A 16278-nucleotide genomic window follows, 5' to 3' on the forward strand; every position below is an offset into this window, starting at 1 on the left:
GCGAAATAAAGCTCCTGCAACACTGTGCTAATTCAGGAAGGGCTCAGTTTAATGGGCATTAAGGATTTAGCATTTGGCTTGCTTTGCAGAGGCCTTAAAGACGCAGCGCTCTCTCCGCTCAATGCCGTAGCCTGTGCGGTCATCCTGCCGACACGGGGGTGGGAATTCAGCTTCCAGGAGCCAGATTCTCAAAGGTTTCTTAAGAAAGAAATTATTTTTAGATGCTTTAGTTGCTTTTTCTCCTAAAGGTCAATTACAATAAATGCTTTTCTCTTTTTTATTAAGAGAATAATTCTTATTCATTTTTAAAATTATATTATTTGCAACAATACTATTAATGCATCGATTAATTGATCATTTTAATTACTTTTCTTAAGAGAATAGTATGAAAATACAATTAAATATTTATCATTTTTGAAGAATAACCATTTATCTTAATTTTCTTCTGAAGTATTTATTTATTTATATCGATAAAATTATTCTTCAATATTTATTAACCTTACGACCTTTGACTGACTAGGAGTTCAAAAGGTCAGTCTCCACTTTTAATCCTGTTAAATGTGACAAATTCTGTAATTCATCTTTTTAACCTGATTATTTTAGAGACTGACCTTCTGAGCTCCCAGACTGAGACGAGTGTAAAGATCATTAGGTTAAGGAAAAACGTGGGATTTAGGGATGAACACTCTTCTCGCTGAATGCAATCAAACTCTCACAGCAATGCTCCTCCAAAACCTAGTTCTACTAAAGCCTTGTTCTCTGGACAGCAGAGACAGTTCCTCCAACAAAAGCAGGAGAAACACTTTTTATATGCCCTTGATTTCAGAAGAAATAATAAACGAGCAGGTGTCCCAATACTTTTGTCTGTATAGCTTATCAATGAAAATCTCTCTAAGCTTAAATGTAAATATGCATGAAAAAAAAGTGTTTACTGAACTTTAAACTGCAGAACTGAAAAACCCCTCAACGTTCAAACCCTGTGCAGCTCTACTGACCCCATCATACAGCCTCTGCAGATGGCCAGCACTCAGACATGACTTAACATGAGAGCTACAAGGACCAACTGTGCAAGGCCTTTGGAGTTTACCAAAATAAACCCAGGCGGCGCACGGTTCAAATGAGGCCTCCGAAGCGCACACACACACACACACACACACACACACACACACACGGAGTTTGAGCAATGCAGATGCCAAAACATCTGCAGAATGCTTTTTCCCTCGGCCACATTCCATATCCATAATGGTGCTAATGCCGACATGTCATAGGACACAAAGAGGGATGATGGGATGGGAGGACCACACTTGATTGGCCAGGACTTTGACTGCATGAGGGGACGGATGCAAGGACGCTTTCTAAAGAAAACCAGCGTCTGATACTGATACTGTTTTAGCCTAAAGCGTTGCAGGCCAGAATTCTTGCAATGTATTACAAATTTACTGTATTACAAATGTTTTTATTACAAATTCCTGTTTCAGATATCAACTATGACATTTTTTTAAGTAATATGGGACCCACAGATCTATAAAGCCATTCTGACAAAGACAACATGTCCTTAATGTAATTATGACTAGTCATATTTTACCATTATTTACACAGAATATAATATAATTTACTTATTTACTAGTAAAAAGCCCAATTAAAGAGGTCAACAACATTTTTACAAGTAGAAACTGTTCCTGTAAGTTGTAATATGCATTTAAGATATGTGCAGTTTCAGATCTAAGGTCTAAAATATAGCTTTATAAATCTACGCTGTTCTGACTAGTAAGTATATATCACTGATAGATGTTTTACCAGTCAGAATGACAGTGTAGATACACTATTGACCAGTGCCCGGTTGCATAAAACACCTTATATATACCTTAAGAAAATATACCTTAAGATTGCCCTCCCTTAAAGTTAAGTGTGTTGCCAAAAAAATGCCCTAAGTGTTACCTAAGATTTTTTTTTTTAAGGGAAACCGCCGTGACCTTTATAAATTCCCTTAAGTGTCAAATGTAGAGCAGGGATTAAGCCTAGTCCTGGGCCGTATTTTCCTTTCAGATTATCTCATATTTTATCAATTTCATTTAGAATGAAAATGTCGCTTAAATATCCCTTAAAAACTCTCTTAAGCCTCGACCTGAACTACTACAGTCTTCTGAATGGAAATCGTCCATTCTTGAACGAAAAATATAGTCCAGGACTAGGCTCAACCCTTGCCCTACATGTCCAAATGTTTGTGGACATCCTTGTAAATGAGTGAATCCAGCTGCTTTTTGCACAGATTTAACTCAATAACTGAAAATGTAAACATGTGTTTCGCTTTGTTTTTGATAAACTGTAAAAATACAGCATAAAAAGCTTACAATCATCGTCAAGACCCATCAGATTGCACCGTCCTATAACCCAGGTCTACACTCATCAAGGCCACTGTTTTTCTGAACTTTCAATGAGCCATGTTTTGAGCTAGGATGCCGTGTCAATGGTCAATCACCTTTAGAAAAAGGTCTGAGTCTAGGCTTGGGCTTAATCTGAGCTGGGAAGCTCAATTTATTTACTGGATTGAACACAGCAATAAAATTTTGACATACTGACCTTGTCCAAATGTGTGTGGACACCGCTTCTAAGGAATGAACTCATGAACTCTCTTGAGCAGATAAATATGAACCTACTGGCACCATGAAAAAAAGTCAGGCATGGGCTAGAGAAGTATAACGCCTCCCAGCATTCAGCGGTGGAGCAGTGGAGCTGTGTTCTCTGGAATGATGGATGGTGCTCTATCCAATACTTCTGGGGTTAGGTGGGTGGTGATCATTCAACATCCTGACCTCACTAACGCTCTTGTCGCTGAATGCAATCACAGCAATACTCCTCCAAAATCTAGTAGGCCTTCTTTCCTGGACAGTAGAGACCATTACTCCCAACAAAAGCAGGATAAACCTTTGATTTCGGAAGAAACAAACAAGTGAGCAGGTGTCCCAATACTTCTGTCAATATATCCGGAATCATAATATCTGGAATTAAAAATGTCTACATTTTGGCCTGCATATCGTGATCAGGTTCTGGACATTTGGAGCACCAAGACATAGATGTCGAGTCTGCTTTTAACGCTGTGTTTACTAATATCGTCTGGCTGGGTTCAGCACCGGGACGGACCTCATTTGCTCCGTGCGGCCCCTCTTAACTGCAGCCTCCCACGTTTGCCTATTTATAGCCCTTTACTCCATTTCACACATACCTTTAAGGTTTGAGACCAATTCTTCCAAGCTTGCCGTCATGCTCAAACAACGCCAAGCTTTTAGCTCATGGGGAGGGCCCTATTTTTAATCGCCTGCATGGCTGCCCATGGCAAGGGATGGTTTCTAAAGGACAGAGGAAAGAGGAAAGTGAAAAAAAAAAAACTGACCTAAAATAGTCGCCAAGATTTTTAAGATTTATTTACTCCAATCACAGCACGAGGGAAGAGCCGCTTCATATGGAAAGCATGTCATGAATCCAGCGCGGTGACACCGGGGCTGAGGGGAGCAGAGGCCAGGCGCTAAATGGGCTTTGAGACACGAGCTTTGATCAGAGTCACGTACGCTTCCGTGTTAAGGACAAACAATTGGCATCTGAATTCAAAGGGACCTTAACCAGGACAGCCCACGCCGGCAATTTCAGGAGCCAGCACAGAGAAGTGAATTTGAAAGGCGAAGGGGGGTTTTTGAGGGGGGCGTCCAAATGCAATTACAGCGTGGAGATGGTTGAAATCAATCAGGACTGGCTTGCAGGTTCTACCTGCCTCCATGCCTCACGTTTTAAGCAAAATTGCAGCAATTATGGACATTTATGAAGCGAATTATGGAAAGTATTATTTTAATACCCCACTGTAGAAGAGAGTTTTGCAGATAACATCAGTTAGAAGCTCTAAATTTAATAGTAGAGTCGAGTCGAACTGAGCAAGATTTGGGGGGGAAGCAGTTACTGAATTACTGAAGATCTTAAGATCACACAACTAAAAGCCTAGAGGTCAAAAGGTTAACATCTGCAGATAAGCGGCAGGGGAAGACCAAAATACTGACTGATGCGTCACACCGCAGCGCACTCCCATCAGCTCTGATGCAGAGAGGAGATATTAGCGCCTTATCAGCAGGAACCTAGATAGACAAACCCGAGCAATGGTAATTGCAGTGCTTTTATTAGCCCCTCAGTGATTTACAGCAACACGCTGGTACCCTTCACAAAGCGAGGGGGCAACAATGAGGATCACGTTGCACACAAACAGAGGAGCGCTTTCCATGTGAGCATGTCAGGCGCTACGAGCGCTGGAGGAGTCCAGCCGCTACACACACACACACACACACACACACACATACAAAATTCCACCCAGGTTATAGTCATCAGTCATCAGGCACTGCTTAGCCTCAGTCCCTCTGACAACACATGTCATAACAACTATATGCAGCCCACCTGGCCCCCGGTGATCTGTTGTTTTTTTTCACGTGGTTGCTAAAGCAGAGCGGAGCCACTTCAGCCTTAACAAAATCACAAGGAGGATGAGCAGCAGTCTGCAGGAAGTGTTTTTAGGTCTTGATTAATGTCTCTTCCTCTGCTTTCCTGCAACACAGCTGCCCTTGAGCCCGTCGGCCTGCTCCCCGCTATTAAAGGGCCCATGTCATGCAAAGCAGAGCGTTGCTCACTTTTTGGACATACATTTGATGTGTTAAACACTGACATTTTAAAACATACCTTTCACCTCCCAAAGCTCCAGGACGTCCATATATGGAAAGTACGGCAGTATTAATTTATTCGTTTTTGTGACATCACAACCCTTAACACATTAACATAAACCTTGCCTGTTTAGCTTGCAGTCCATTTTATATGCTCAAGCTATAAGAAGTGTTTCAGCCTAGACTACTACTTGAATGAGGTTCAACCAATCAGGGCAGCCAATCAGAACAGAGCTCATTTGCATAGTCTTAAAAGGCACAGTAAGACTTTTTCTGGTACATGAAGTATGGTACTGAAATTAAAGCAGCAGTATGTAAATGACATATTTTTGCTACAGGACTCCCCCTACAGGTGGGGAGTGTAATGTCCGGACTATTTTTTTGATTGAGGCTCAACCAATCAGGGCAGTCAATTAGAACATAGCTCATTTGAGCATATATATCTTCGTGTTAGAGGCACAGTAAGGCTAGTTCTGGTAGGTACAATCTAGTACTGAAATTTAAGCAGTATTATGTGATGCAGCTTAGACTTTTTTTGCTACAGGGCTAACTTTTACACCACTAGTGTCAATTTATAAAATTGCTTTGTGCGCCCCCTTGTGGACAGCTGTACACATGCATTTGTTGACAAGCTGCAGTAAAAGAATGAGGTGGAGCATGACAACAGGATTTTACACAAATATGACTTAGCATGCTGAAGTTATAAGGAGTGTTTCAGCCTAGACTACTTTTTGAATGAGGCTCACCCAATCAGGGCAGCTGACCAGAACAGAGCTCATTTGCATATTATATATATATATATATATATATATATACACACACACACACACACACACACACACACACATATACATACATACATACACACACACAGTCTTAAAGACACAGTAAGCTTATTTCTGCTACATGAAGTCTGGTACTTGAATTAAAGCAGCATTATGTGAAACCTGGTATTTTTTGTGCTATGGGGCTCCACCTACAGGTTAAGGCTGACGTGGCCATTCTCCCAATTACAGTCAGTGGAGCATCAGCATGATTCTGAGGCTGCTGATCTTTAAAGGTACGACTGCTACAGAATGTTGCTTTAATGCTTAAAGCAATAAATACAGCCCCCTCAGATCCTGTCTAAGAAGAAGCTCTAAAACCCTGCAGGCTTTGTAGGTTTAATAGACGGGCGGTGCGCCGGACGCTACAGCAGAGGAATAAAAATGCGCAACAGGGTCTGCCGTCACTGAGCAGCAGTGGAAACAGTAGGTGTGTAGGGGCAGCACAGGAAATGAGCGCGGGAAGCTGTGACTTTATGATGTTTGCGAAACAGGGACCATGCACTTTAACAACCGCTTCTGTAAACAAGCCGAATTTAGCCAAGAGGCTCATTCTCGTCTGCACTCCCAACATCTGCTGCCCCTTATAGCTGCTGCTGTAAGTGTCTAAAAATGACCTGAGGCGTGCCAACGGGGATTACTGTGCCACAGCTCAGCAGCTTTTAATATGAATCAGATGCTGATTAAACACTTTCGCTGAGGCCAAGCAGACACTAGATGACTTTAAGAATCCCAGAAATGCTGCGCTGCTCGCACTACATGACAATTTAGTAATGAGCTTTTATTGGCATTTACACTTGTACTCTTCACATATACCTGCTTGGAGAGCAGGGGTCAGAGCACAGGGTCAGCCATGATTTGATGCCTCTGGAACAGAGAGGTTTTGGGCTTTGCTAAGGGGCCCCCCCAACAGTGACAGCTTAGTAGATGTGGGTATTGAACCCACAACCCTGTGACTAATAAGCTATGGCTAGAACCACAGAGCCAACACTAACCCCTAATTAATTCCAGGGCTCATCTGGAACTCGACATTTACTAGTTGCAGGCTGTGGTTTTATCAACCCAATGCAACACTCAGAAAAGAAAAAAAAAAGACCCCCAATGCTTCACCTGGAAGCAGGTGCAAGAACCATAATCCTGCTGTTCCATGAAGAGAGAGGAAAAAAGAAGTACTTGTCAGCTTTACTAAACAACTCTCAATTAACATCATTAATCTACTGTTCATAGACAAATATGCAGTCTACACTGGGGAGGGGGTTCTCTTCTGGCCATGGTCATTAGTTTACAAAATAAGAGTCTCCAAATTAATCGGTTCATTTAATGCAGCTCAATTCTGCTCATGTTATTTGCCTCCGTACTTGCCCATGTGGTCTAAAATACATAGGTAAAACCATGAGACAGCTATGTACTCCAATCAATAACCATAAAAGCTCAATCCACAGGGAGGAAGGGGGCCTTAAACTGAGCATCCATTTGGTTTAAATGAATCGTTTAAGTGTTTGAATCTTCTTTTCTTGGTTTTAGCCTTTTTAATGTGCCATCCTTCAAGTTTGCCTGTAGGGGGGAGTATAGAGATGGTCTCTAAATTGTCTAGAAATTGTTAGGCTGTTGGAAACCTCTTTGCAGGTCATCGCCCAAAGCCTGAAAGACTGAAACCCTTGCCTTTCTTTCCTTATAGTGCCTTTTGCACTCGTTTAGTCCAGATCCTAGCCTGCAGGAATGGTGTGCAGGTTCTTCTGCCTCTTTAGCATTGAGAGGACTGCTCCTTGGAACTGACGCTCCCTGCCCACAAGCCTTGTCCACTGTACGAGTGTTTGCTCGGAAAATGAAAACACCGCCTTTCCTCAGCGCTGCGTCTCCTGGCTTACCTTTGTACTCCGGGGTGAACTCCTTCATCTCTGGGGGCAGAGACTCGTAGAAGCGCTGCTCGCGGGTGATGAGCGGCTTGCAGACGGTGTGGTCGTCGTAGCGCATCATGCTGGTGTGGCCGCCCACCTGGTGGACGAACGGCTCCAGCGGCACGCCGCTGTGGCTGCCCTCGCCCTGGCCCGTGCAGTGCTTGCCCGCGTCCATGGTGTGCGGGACGCACATGGCGTTGGGGGAACGCGTGGAGCCGGGAGCATGGGCTCGGGCACGCAGGCCGGGCGAGCGCGGGGTGCAGGGGGGCGGCTGGGAGCGCACGCTGCCGCCGGGAGGGGGAGGAGCCAGTCCGCCGCCGGCCACACCCACCAGCCAGCCAATCGATCCCAGCCCCGAAAGCGCTGGGACACACCCCTACAGCGGCCTCCTGGAGGAACACAGAGGGAGAGGCAGAGGGAGCGTTAGAATTCTGGTTGTTACAGCAGCAGAATTTTACATTTTTGATAACAACATCTCCACCCACATTAATCACCCACCATCCATCCACCTTTATATCCATTCGTCCAGCCATCCAACCACCTCTAAATTCATCCATCGCTCCACCCACTTTTATATCCATCTACCTACCTTTATTCTCATCCATCCACCCTTATACATTCATATGCATTAAGCCATGGATAGATGTTAAAATGGATGTGTGGATGGATGGGTGGTTGAAAATAATGGCGGGTGGGTGCCACCATTATTTTCAACCTTCCACTGGATATAATGCATCCATCCGTCCACCCATCCAGCTTTAGAATCCCTGCATCCATCCACTTTTATATCCATCCATCCACCTTTCCATACCCATCCATGAACTTTGTATGCATCCAGCAAACCACCCACCTTTATTTTCATCCATTCATACACCCACTTTAACATCTATCCATCCATCTGCCTTTATGTCCATCCATCCACCTTTATATGCATCCATCCACCCATCTTTATATCCACCCATCCACCTTTATATCCATCCATTTTACATTTACATTTACAGCATTTAGCTGACGCTCTTATCCAGAGCGACTTGCAAGGTGACTTGTATTACACAGGTGGGCCAATGTAGTGTTAGGAGTCTTGCCCAGGGACTCTTATTGGTGTAGCGCAGCATACGAACCCTGGAACCCTGATCTCCCACATGGTGTAATAGCTCACTGCCAGCTAGTGGTTTTATCTCTTGCACCACACCAACCACTGTCCACCTATCTTTACTTTCATCCTTCCATCTGCCATATATCCATCCATCCATCACCCACACATATATATCAATCCATACACCTTCATATGCACCCATTCATCCATCTACCCTTATATTCTCCATTCAACCTTTATATCCTTATATCCATCTATCCATCAATTTATTCATTAAAAAAAAAAACAACAAATAAAAAAAACCCCGAACAAACCACATGAACATGACAGCAGATGTCCTGCGATAGAGCAAACAGAACCCCAGCCAACAAAGCAAACAAAGGAGGCGGCCTACTCAAACACAGCGCTCGGCTCATACACACATGCCAAAAAAAAAAAAAAAAGACCACCTCCGTGCCAGAGAGATCAGACCCTTTATTACATCAGCCTGCTCCTCATCAATAGCACACGCCAGCCAGTGACCTCCAGAGCATCACAACACTGCTCCAGATCGCTTCAGGACATCCTCTCACTGCGGCCTAACCGAATCCTCGCTGGTCGGGTGATCTACATGTGCAGGTTCCATCAACGGTTATAAAAAGATCTGCAGACATTACAACAGAGCTCTGAAGGAAGACGCTGCTTGTAGACTTGGCACAAACCCAGCTGAGTGGAACGGACGGCCTGTCTGATGTCCTAAAAAAGGCTGGAGCAATTGGTCACGTCAGTCACTCCTGCATGGAGGCTCCTTAATTGACCGGACTGGTCTGACCATACACAGAATTGCATTCCAGGCATTTTCAATTAGGCCTCACAGCTGATCGGTGAGCGTGCGAGCCTGGTGGGGCTCAATATCCACAAGCCTTGGGGGTACACTGGGCCTCTCGCACCTGCCTGTACTATTCCGTATGACGTTTATTCCTGTGGGTTTGCGATATGATGATGTTATCACTGCATGCTTTCCTGAGCCCAGCTAAGGGAAAGTCAGTGTTTCTAAATATGGACCACGGACCCCTTAGGTGTTCCACCAGGAATTGTATTCCTTCACAGGAACTGCGGTCAGGCTGATGAACTCAAGGTGAAGTAAATGTTAGCGTCCCGGCTGGCAATATTTCCCAGTTTAGAAACTAATTAGCCACAGTTTCCCAATAAAAGCTAGTGTAGCTACATGGCACCTCATGCAACTCCCTTAACTGCATAAATCGGCACGGATACCAGCATCTGCTAAAAACATTAGCACAATGTTTATAGCCTTATGTATGCATTTAAATGTACAGTACACTCCCCATTTTACCGTTGACATAGATGTGTCAATGCTTGTCTAGTACCTGTAGAGAAGTACTGCCAATAGAATAGGACTCTCTGGGACAGATACATGAACCTATTGGCACCATGTGCACCTCATAGTAGCCGTGGGCTAGAGGTGAATAAAGCCAACCAGCACTGAGCTGTGGAGCAGTGGAACTACATTCTCTAGAGTGATGGATGGTGCTTCATCCAATACTTTTGGGGTGAGTTTGGGGGGGGGGTTGGCAACATCCTGACCTCACAGAAATAATCCTAAATCAAGCAGCCCTCCCCTTTAATATAAATTAAACTTGTTAACCTAAAGTTTAGCTACAACTACAGACACACTAATGAGGAAGCGTGCTAAAGATGTTTTCTCCTCAGTGATTGACGTGCCACCGTGTTAAATTTGTCAGAGAAATAGGATTTCCCTGAAGTGTCTTTGAAACATCACCACAAAATACCAGTCAATCGTCATCGGTTTTCACATTTTATCTACCTATTGCCCACAGCTTGTAAAAGAGAGACTTGGATCACCCGTAAAGGGGATGTCTCAAGTCGATCAGAGTTGGGGATTTAATCCAGCAGGGGCTCACCAGGATCCTTCAGACAGGTCAGTGTGCGATGGACACGGACGACAATCACTCAAGCACTGCCAAGCTGACAAGCAGCCTGCAGAGAGACACACTGGATTACTGACCTTCATATGCATTTTGACGCGCTCCATTATGAAGAACGCCACAATGGTCATTAGCATCAGCATTTGGACGAAGAAACAGGCCTATCAAATAGGGATGCGACGATATGGGAACTGTGGACACGTTTACAAAATGCACAAACTAGACATAGATGAACTCAAGGTGAAGTAAATGTTCACTTAATCATTTAAAAGAACAGGCACTCGAACTGTGGTGCATTCAGTGTGCCTTTGCCTTCAGATGCTACATAGAATAGCGGATTAAGTTACTCATCACTTGAATCAGATGAACCAGCAGCTACATGTTAGAATAATTTCCTCAACTACAAACATTATTGTTCAAACTGTATTTGTGTTAAGCAAAGGATTATGTACTAAAAGTTGGTTGCTGCTACTTCGTTTTAATCTACTTGCCAATTCCGCTGCACGTTGCCCCCTGCGCTAGGCTAAATGAACTGCAGATAATGCAGCCTTCTGAAAAATATTATGCTGCCAGGCTCAAGACGAGACAGAGATTAGTGCAAAATATCAGACAACAGACACATAATACTGAAAAGAAAGAGCTGGACAATGCAGTATAGGGTCACTATCATGCAAAAAACTTGCCTCTTCATTCACACCTGGCTTATTAACATGCGGCTCGGGTGATCCGATCACAGATGACTACCAAAACGCATAGCTGTTCACACACTGAGTTTTAAATGCATCTCCTGTGACCATGTGTGATCAGATTTCTCAGATCATGGGTCATTAGCTAGTTTGTTATTATACCATGCTCAGCTAACTAGCACGGATGGTGGACGCTGTGGTCTTGTGGTTATTACGTATTTTCCAGCTGACCACCTTTCACGGACGCATCGAGATGCTTTGCCGTTCACACTACAAGAAAAATGTGGTCCTATGCATCTCTGACCACCTCAGAATGTGGTTTGAGTGATCGGACCCCGCTCACACCTGTACTTTGCGCTGGACACTTATGATCAGATCACCCAGGACGCATGTTGATGCCAGGTGTGAATACAGAAATACAGAGCATCCCATAAACCAGTATTATCTCGGTAGAATCTGTACTAAAGTTCAAGTCCAGGTCCATTTTAGGATGCAGGAATGATGTATACTAAAATAGCAGTATTCCAAATTCCCTGAAAACACATAAAAAGGCATCATAATCCTTGTTTTTCTCCTCATAAACTCATAGAATGATCAACACGGGCTGGGCGATATAAAAAATACTACAATATTTAAAGACATTTTCACAATACATGATATGTATCATGATTCATGTAACCACAGAGTAAATACAACAGTATCGTCAGATTCTTAAGAACTAATATTCAGACACTCTCCCGTACTGATCACAGTGATCATTATTCAACATTTGCTGCTCTTCATCTAATTAATTAATCTAATTACACTGTCTATAAATAAACCTGCAGCTGATCAGTGTTTATTAAGTATTAATAATATCCTCAAAATACTTAGAAAAGCATATCGTGCATCACGCTTCCAACATTTCTCACGATACGATAATATATCGTGTGATATATCGATAATATATTTTGCCCAGCGCTAGTCTACACATTTACAAAATGCTCACAAGACCTCATTTGTAAAACAGAGCATCTGTCAGAAAACAAAATATCACTTCCAAATATCTGAGTGTCTGTCTGAGCTGAGAAAGCGCCTGGATTCCACTCTGCTAATGGCTGGATTCAATAGGAGCTTTGAATGGAAGCAATTTCCGAGTATTATTACAGGTCAGCTGCCCTGATTAATTCAGCTGAGTGCTGGTAAATACGACAACAACAAAAACCTCTGTAGAGCTGTCTTTCACTTAGCGCAAGTGAATCACAGACTTAAGAATTGAATGCAAAATTAGTGAAATGGAGCTCAAATGGCATCGAGTTACGTGACGCAGTTGATGCGGGTGGTGTTTTGCTGTCGGGGGCGCATCGAGGTGCTTTGGCGTCCACATTGCAGAAAGAATGTGGTCAGAATAAGAGTCTCTGACCACCTCTGAATGTGGTTCGAGTGATCGGATAACATATGCGTCCTCCAGACACATCCAGTACACAGTTCACATCTGTAGTCTGTGCTGGCCATGTATGATCCGATCACCCGGGACACATGTTAATGCCAGGTTCGGAACTTCGGAATTGGAATTCCGAAAAAATTAATTAATTAATTAATTAAAAATAAAAACTATATATTTCCAAGTTGTACCTAGTTAATACTGGTTTATGGGATGCCCTGTATTCCAGCAAGACAGCAAAACTTTTTAAATAACTTTTATGGAAGTTATTGTAGTATTTTTATTTTAGTGTTTATTTATTTATTTATTTACTTGTTTATTTTGGGCCGCCAATTCCCCATCCCCGAACGTACTCCCCATCCCTCCAACCCACCCCACTATATATATATATATATATATATATATATATATATATATATATATATATATATATATATATATATATATATATATATATATATATAAATGGAACGATAGGGGGCCCAGAGTGGTCCAGCGGTCTAAAGCACTGTCACTATGATCAGCGGATCGCTGGTTCAAATCCCAGTCGTGCTGCTAGACATCAGAGACAGCGCAATTGGCCTTGCTCTCCAGGGTGGGTAGATGGCGTGCTGTCCCCACATCGCTTTGCAGCAATGCTGGCAGTCACTGGCGACTGCAGGCTGCTATGTGGTTGTGCTGTGTGGTTGCACCGTGATGTTGCATTGGAGGCCGGCTGGGGTGTGCGTTGGTCCGCCCTCACAAGTGCCGGGAGCGTTGTGTGATTTTGGGAGTGGGGTGGGTTGGAGGGATGGGGAGTACGTTCGGGGATGGGGAATTGGCGGCCCAAAATAAACAAATAAATAAATAAATAAATAAATAAATACTAAAATAAAAATACTACAATAACTTCCATAAAAGTTATTTAAAAAGTTTTGCTGTCTTGCTGGAATACAGGGCATCCCATAAACCAGTATTAACTAGGTACAACTTGGAAATCTGGACTGAATGCAAAATTAGTCAACTGGAGCTGAACTGGCATCAAGATACGTCACTAATTAAGTGACAAATCAGAGGTTTATCGGAAGGGTGTTATAGACTGTAGCCGTCTAAAGTATTTGTCCATCTTTAATCGTGGTCATTTATGAAAGGGTAGCATATTCCATCTGAGCCAACAGAAAAACAGCAGCTGCACAAGTTAACACCATCCCACACAATGAAGGTTACAACAACAGCCAAACACCGTGTTCCCCACCAGCACAGAGCCTCGCCAAGGTTAGACAGCAGAGCCCAATCTAATTGGCGCAGTACTCAAATAAAATCGGAGCGAATGGCTGTAACAGGAGAAAGGTGACCTTCACGTTCCTCAAGATTCCTAGCGTGGTTAAACCAACAACCCTGCGAGAAGGAAAGCTGTACTTCACCAGCACTGCAATGTTCCAAAATCACAGGGAGGAGTGTGTGTGTGTGTGTGTGTGTGTGTGGGGGGGGGGGGGGGGTGAAAAGGTCAGATCAGACATTACGGATTTACCAAGCACAACATGACTGACCGATGGAAAAACGATGGCAAAGCAACCAGCAACAGCAAGTGACGGTCATACAAGACCTTGATGACATCAAGTCAAACCTTGGCTCTGAAGCCATCACAGGAGTCACCATCAGGTAATCCAGAGGTTTCTCAAGGTGGTACGGCTCCAGAAGATCCGCACGTTCCCATCACGGCTCCATCTAAAAATGGACTACGGACTTTTTCAGCCACAAGGGAACTAGAGCTGTATTACGGTCAGCTGTGGCTGATCATACACTGGTGAAGTATCTCAAAATGAGGACGGTATTTATCTGATGTGTCCGATTTCTGATTTTCATTGAGTACACGGTCAAATAAGCCCCCATGTGCATTTAAGACTTGCACTGAAAATGGGTGGAAACAACAAGCCCACCGTAGTTGCGAGTTTAACGATGCAGAGTGACCTGGATGAGCCAGTCGACTAAATGAGCCTGAAAACAGTGGAAAACCCTCGTCCTAAGAGCATTCACTCGACTCCGTGCCCTCAGATATGAGGCCTTATCCTCTGAACCGGTGTGATTTGAGCCTCGGTTAGCTGCAACACGGCCTGTGCTGTGGTGTTTAGCCTGCTAGCTAACTTATCTAAGCCTAGACAGCCGGCTACGAGTCCAAACCCGGCAGAACCGGCTTCTCATTTCCCCTTGCTGTTCCTCCCGACACCAGTCGCTCGACTTCCCTCTCTCAGACACCAGTTTTTATGTTCGACACTTTATGTTCGACACCGGTTAATGTGGTTGAGGGGTTAGCAGCCTCCACGAGCCTCCACAATCAGACATGCTTGAACTTGTCAATATCCAGAACTTGATCGTAGGGCGTCCAAGCTTGGAAAACCAAAAGGTGCAAATCTAGGGTCCCGCCTTAAATGCCACCGCACTGCCAGCCTGTGCCAGTCATGAAGCTGTATGAGGAAAAACTCTGAAGGGAAAGGTGGCACAGCAGGTTTTAATAAGTGTGGTACAGTGTGTTTCATGGGAACAGCTCAGCCCATCCTTCAGGCATGTCCTTCTGCTGTCTTGCACAATATCCCAAAAGCCTGGGGAGGCCTTAGAACTGCGTCAGAGTAGTATTAAAAACCTGAACAGAAGAAACGAGGTGATGACCTAGTAACCACACTTGAGTGACGGGTTCGGTGGTAAAGCCCCTGAAACCGTTGGTGGTGAGCTTTATTTTACCAACTGGTTTCAAAAGAAGTCTTGCTCTCCTGAAGAAAACGCTACCGCTAGCTTTGGCGATTCTGACTAAACATCAGGATACCCATCCAAAATTCGACCTTTACGATCCGATTTCAACCCACCTTACCCACTTACAAAAGCCAGGGTCAACTGAACCACTTGTGGCTCTTCAATGGAACCATGTGAAGAGCCTTTCGAAGGTTCATGAACTTTCACTTGTTATAAAGTCACCAATTTAAAGGTCATTCAATGAAGAATGAATGAAGAATAAAGCTGTAAAGAAGTGCATCTTTCCATGTGCGTCATCGTGCCAAATCTTTAAGATAATCTGTTGAGATACACTGGCTAAAATTTTCCATTCCATACTTCCTTATGAGTATTCCATTAGATCCAGATGAGCTTCATTCCTGTACTGTTAACCAACCACCCCCCCCCCCCAAAAAAAAAAGTTACATGATGTTTGAATTATTTTTAGCTAAAATTTTAAATAAGAAAGAACTCGAACAATATACTATTTACTATATAGATATACAATATACAATACACTATATAGAGAAAAGTATTGGGACACCCCTTAATCATTGAATTTGGGTGTCCCATTCAGCCCCTAGCCATTCAGTCTGTCTTTCCACACATTTGTGAAAGAATGGGTGGTTCAAAAGAGCTCACTGTATTGCAGCGTGGTTCTGTAATAGGTTCTGTCACTGCTGCAAAAAGTCACAAATCAGACATTTGTTTTTATAAGCAATTATCGGCAGATAATTACAAATATGACAAAAATTGACATTGCAATTTTTTTTTTCTGCAATACATAATGTTTTTTTGCAATCTTAATAAAATACAGGAAGTTTCACCAGATTTCACCAGAAGTCAGTGATCCAACATGAATCATATTAATGATATTAATAATGCCCTCTGTGTATCCAAGACTGGAGTAAAATAAATGATAATTAGCAGATATAACTCTCCTATGGTAGAAAGGGCATAGAAAAT

The 16278-nt window shown here is 43.3% G+C and overlaps 1 protein-coding gene across 1 annotated transcript in view; it reads right to left on the bottom strand.

Moving 5' to 3' along the window:
• Nucleotides 1–16278, bottom strand: part of ip6k1 (inositol hexakisphosphate kinase 1) — a 50136-nt gene that overhangs the window by 12954 nt on the left and 20904 nt on the right. Inside the window, exon 2 of the mRNA XM_072666221.1 lies at nucleotides 7387–7805. Coding sequence (XP_072522322.1) covers nucleotides 7387–7609 — 223 coding nt within the window. The 5' untranslated portion in view covers nucleotides 7610–7805. The remainder of the gene's footprint in view (nucleotides 1–7386; nucleotides 7806–16278) is intronic.

Source organism: Salminus brasiliensis, chromosome 21, assembly GCF_030463535.1.
Source record: "Salminus brasiliensis chromosome 21, fSalBra1.hap2, whole genome shotgun sequence".
Classification (NCBI taxonomy): domain Eukaryota; kingdom Metazoa; phylum Chordata; class Actinopteri; order Characiformes; family Bryconidae; genus Salminus; species Salminus brasiliensis.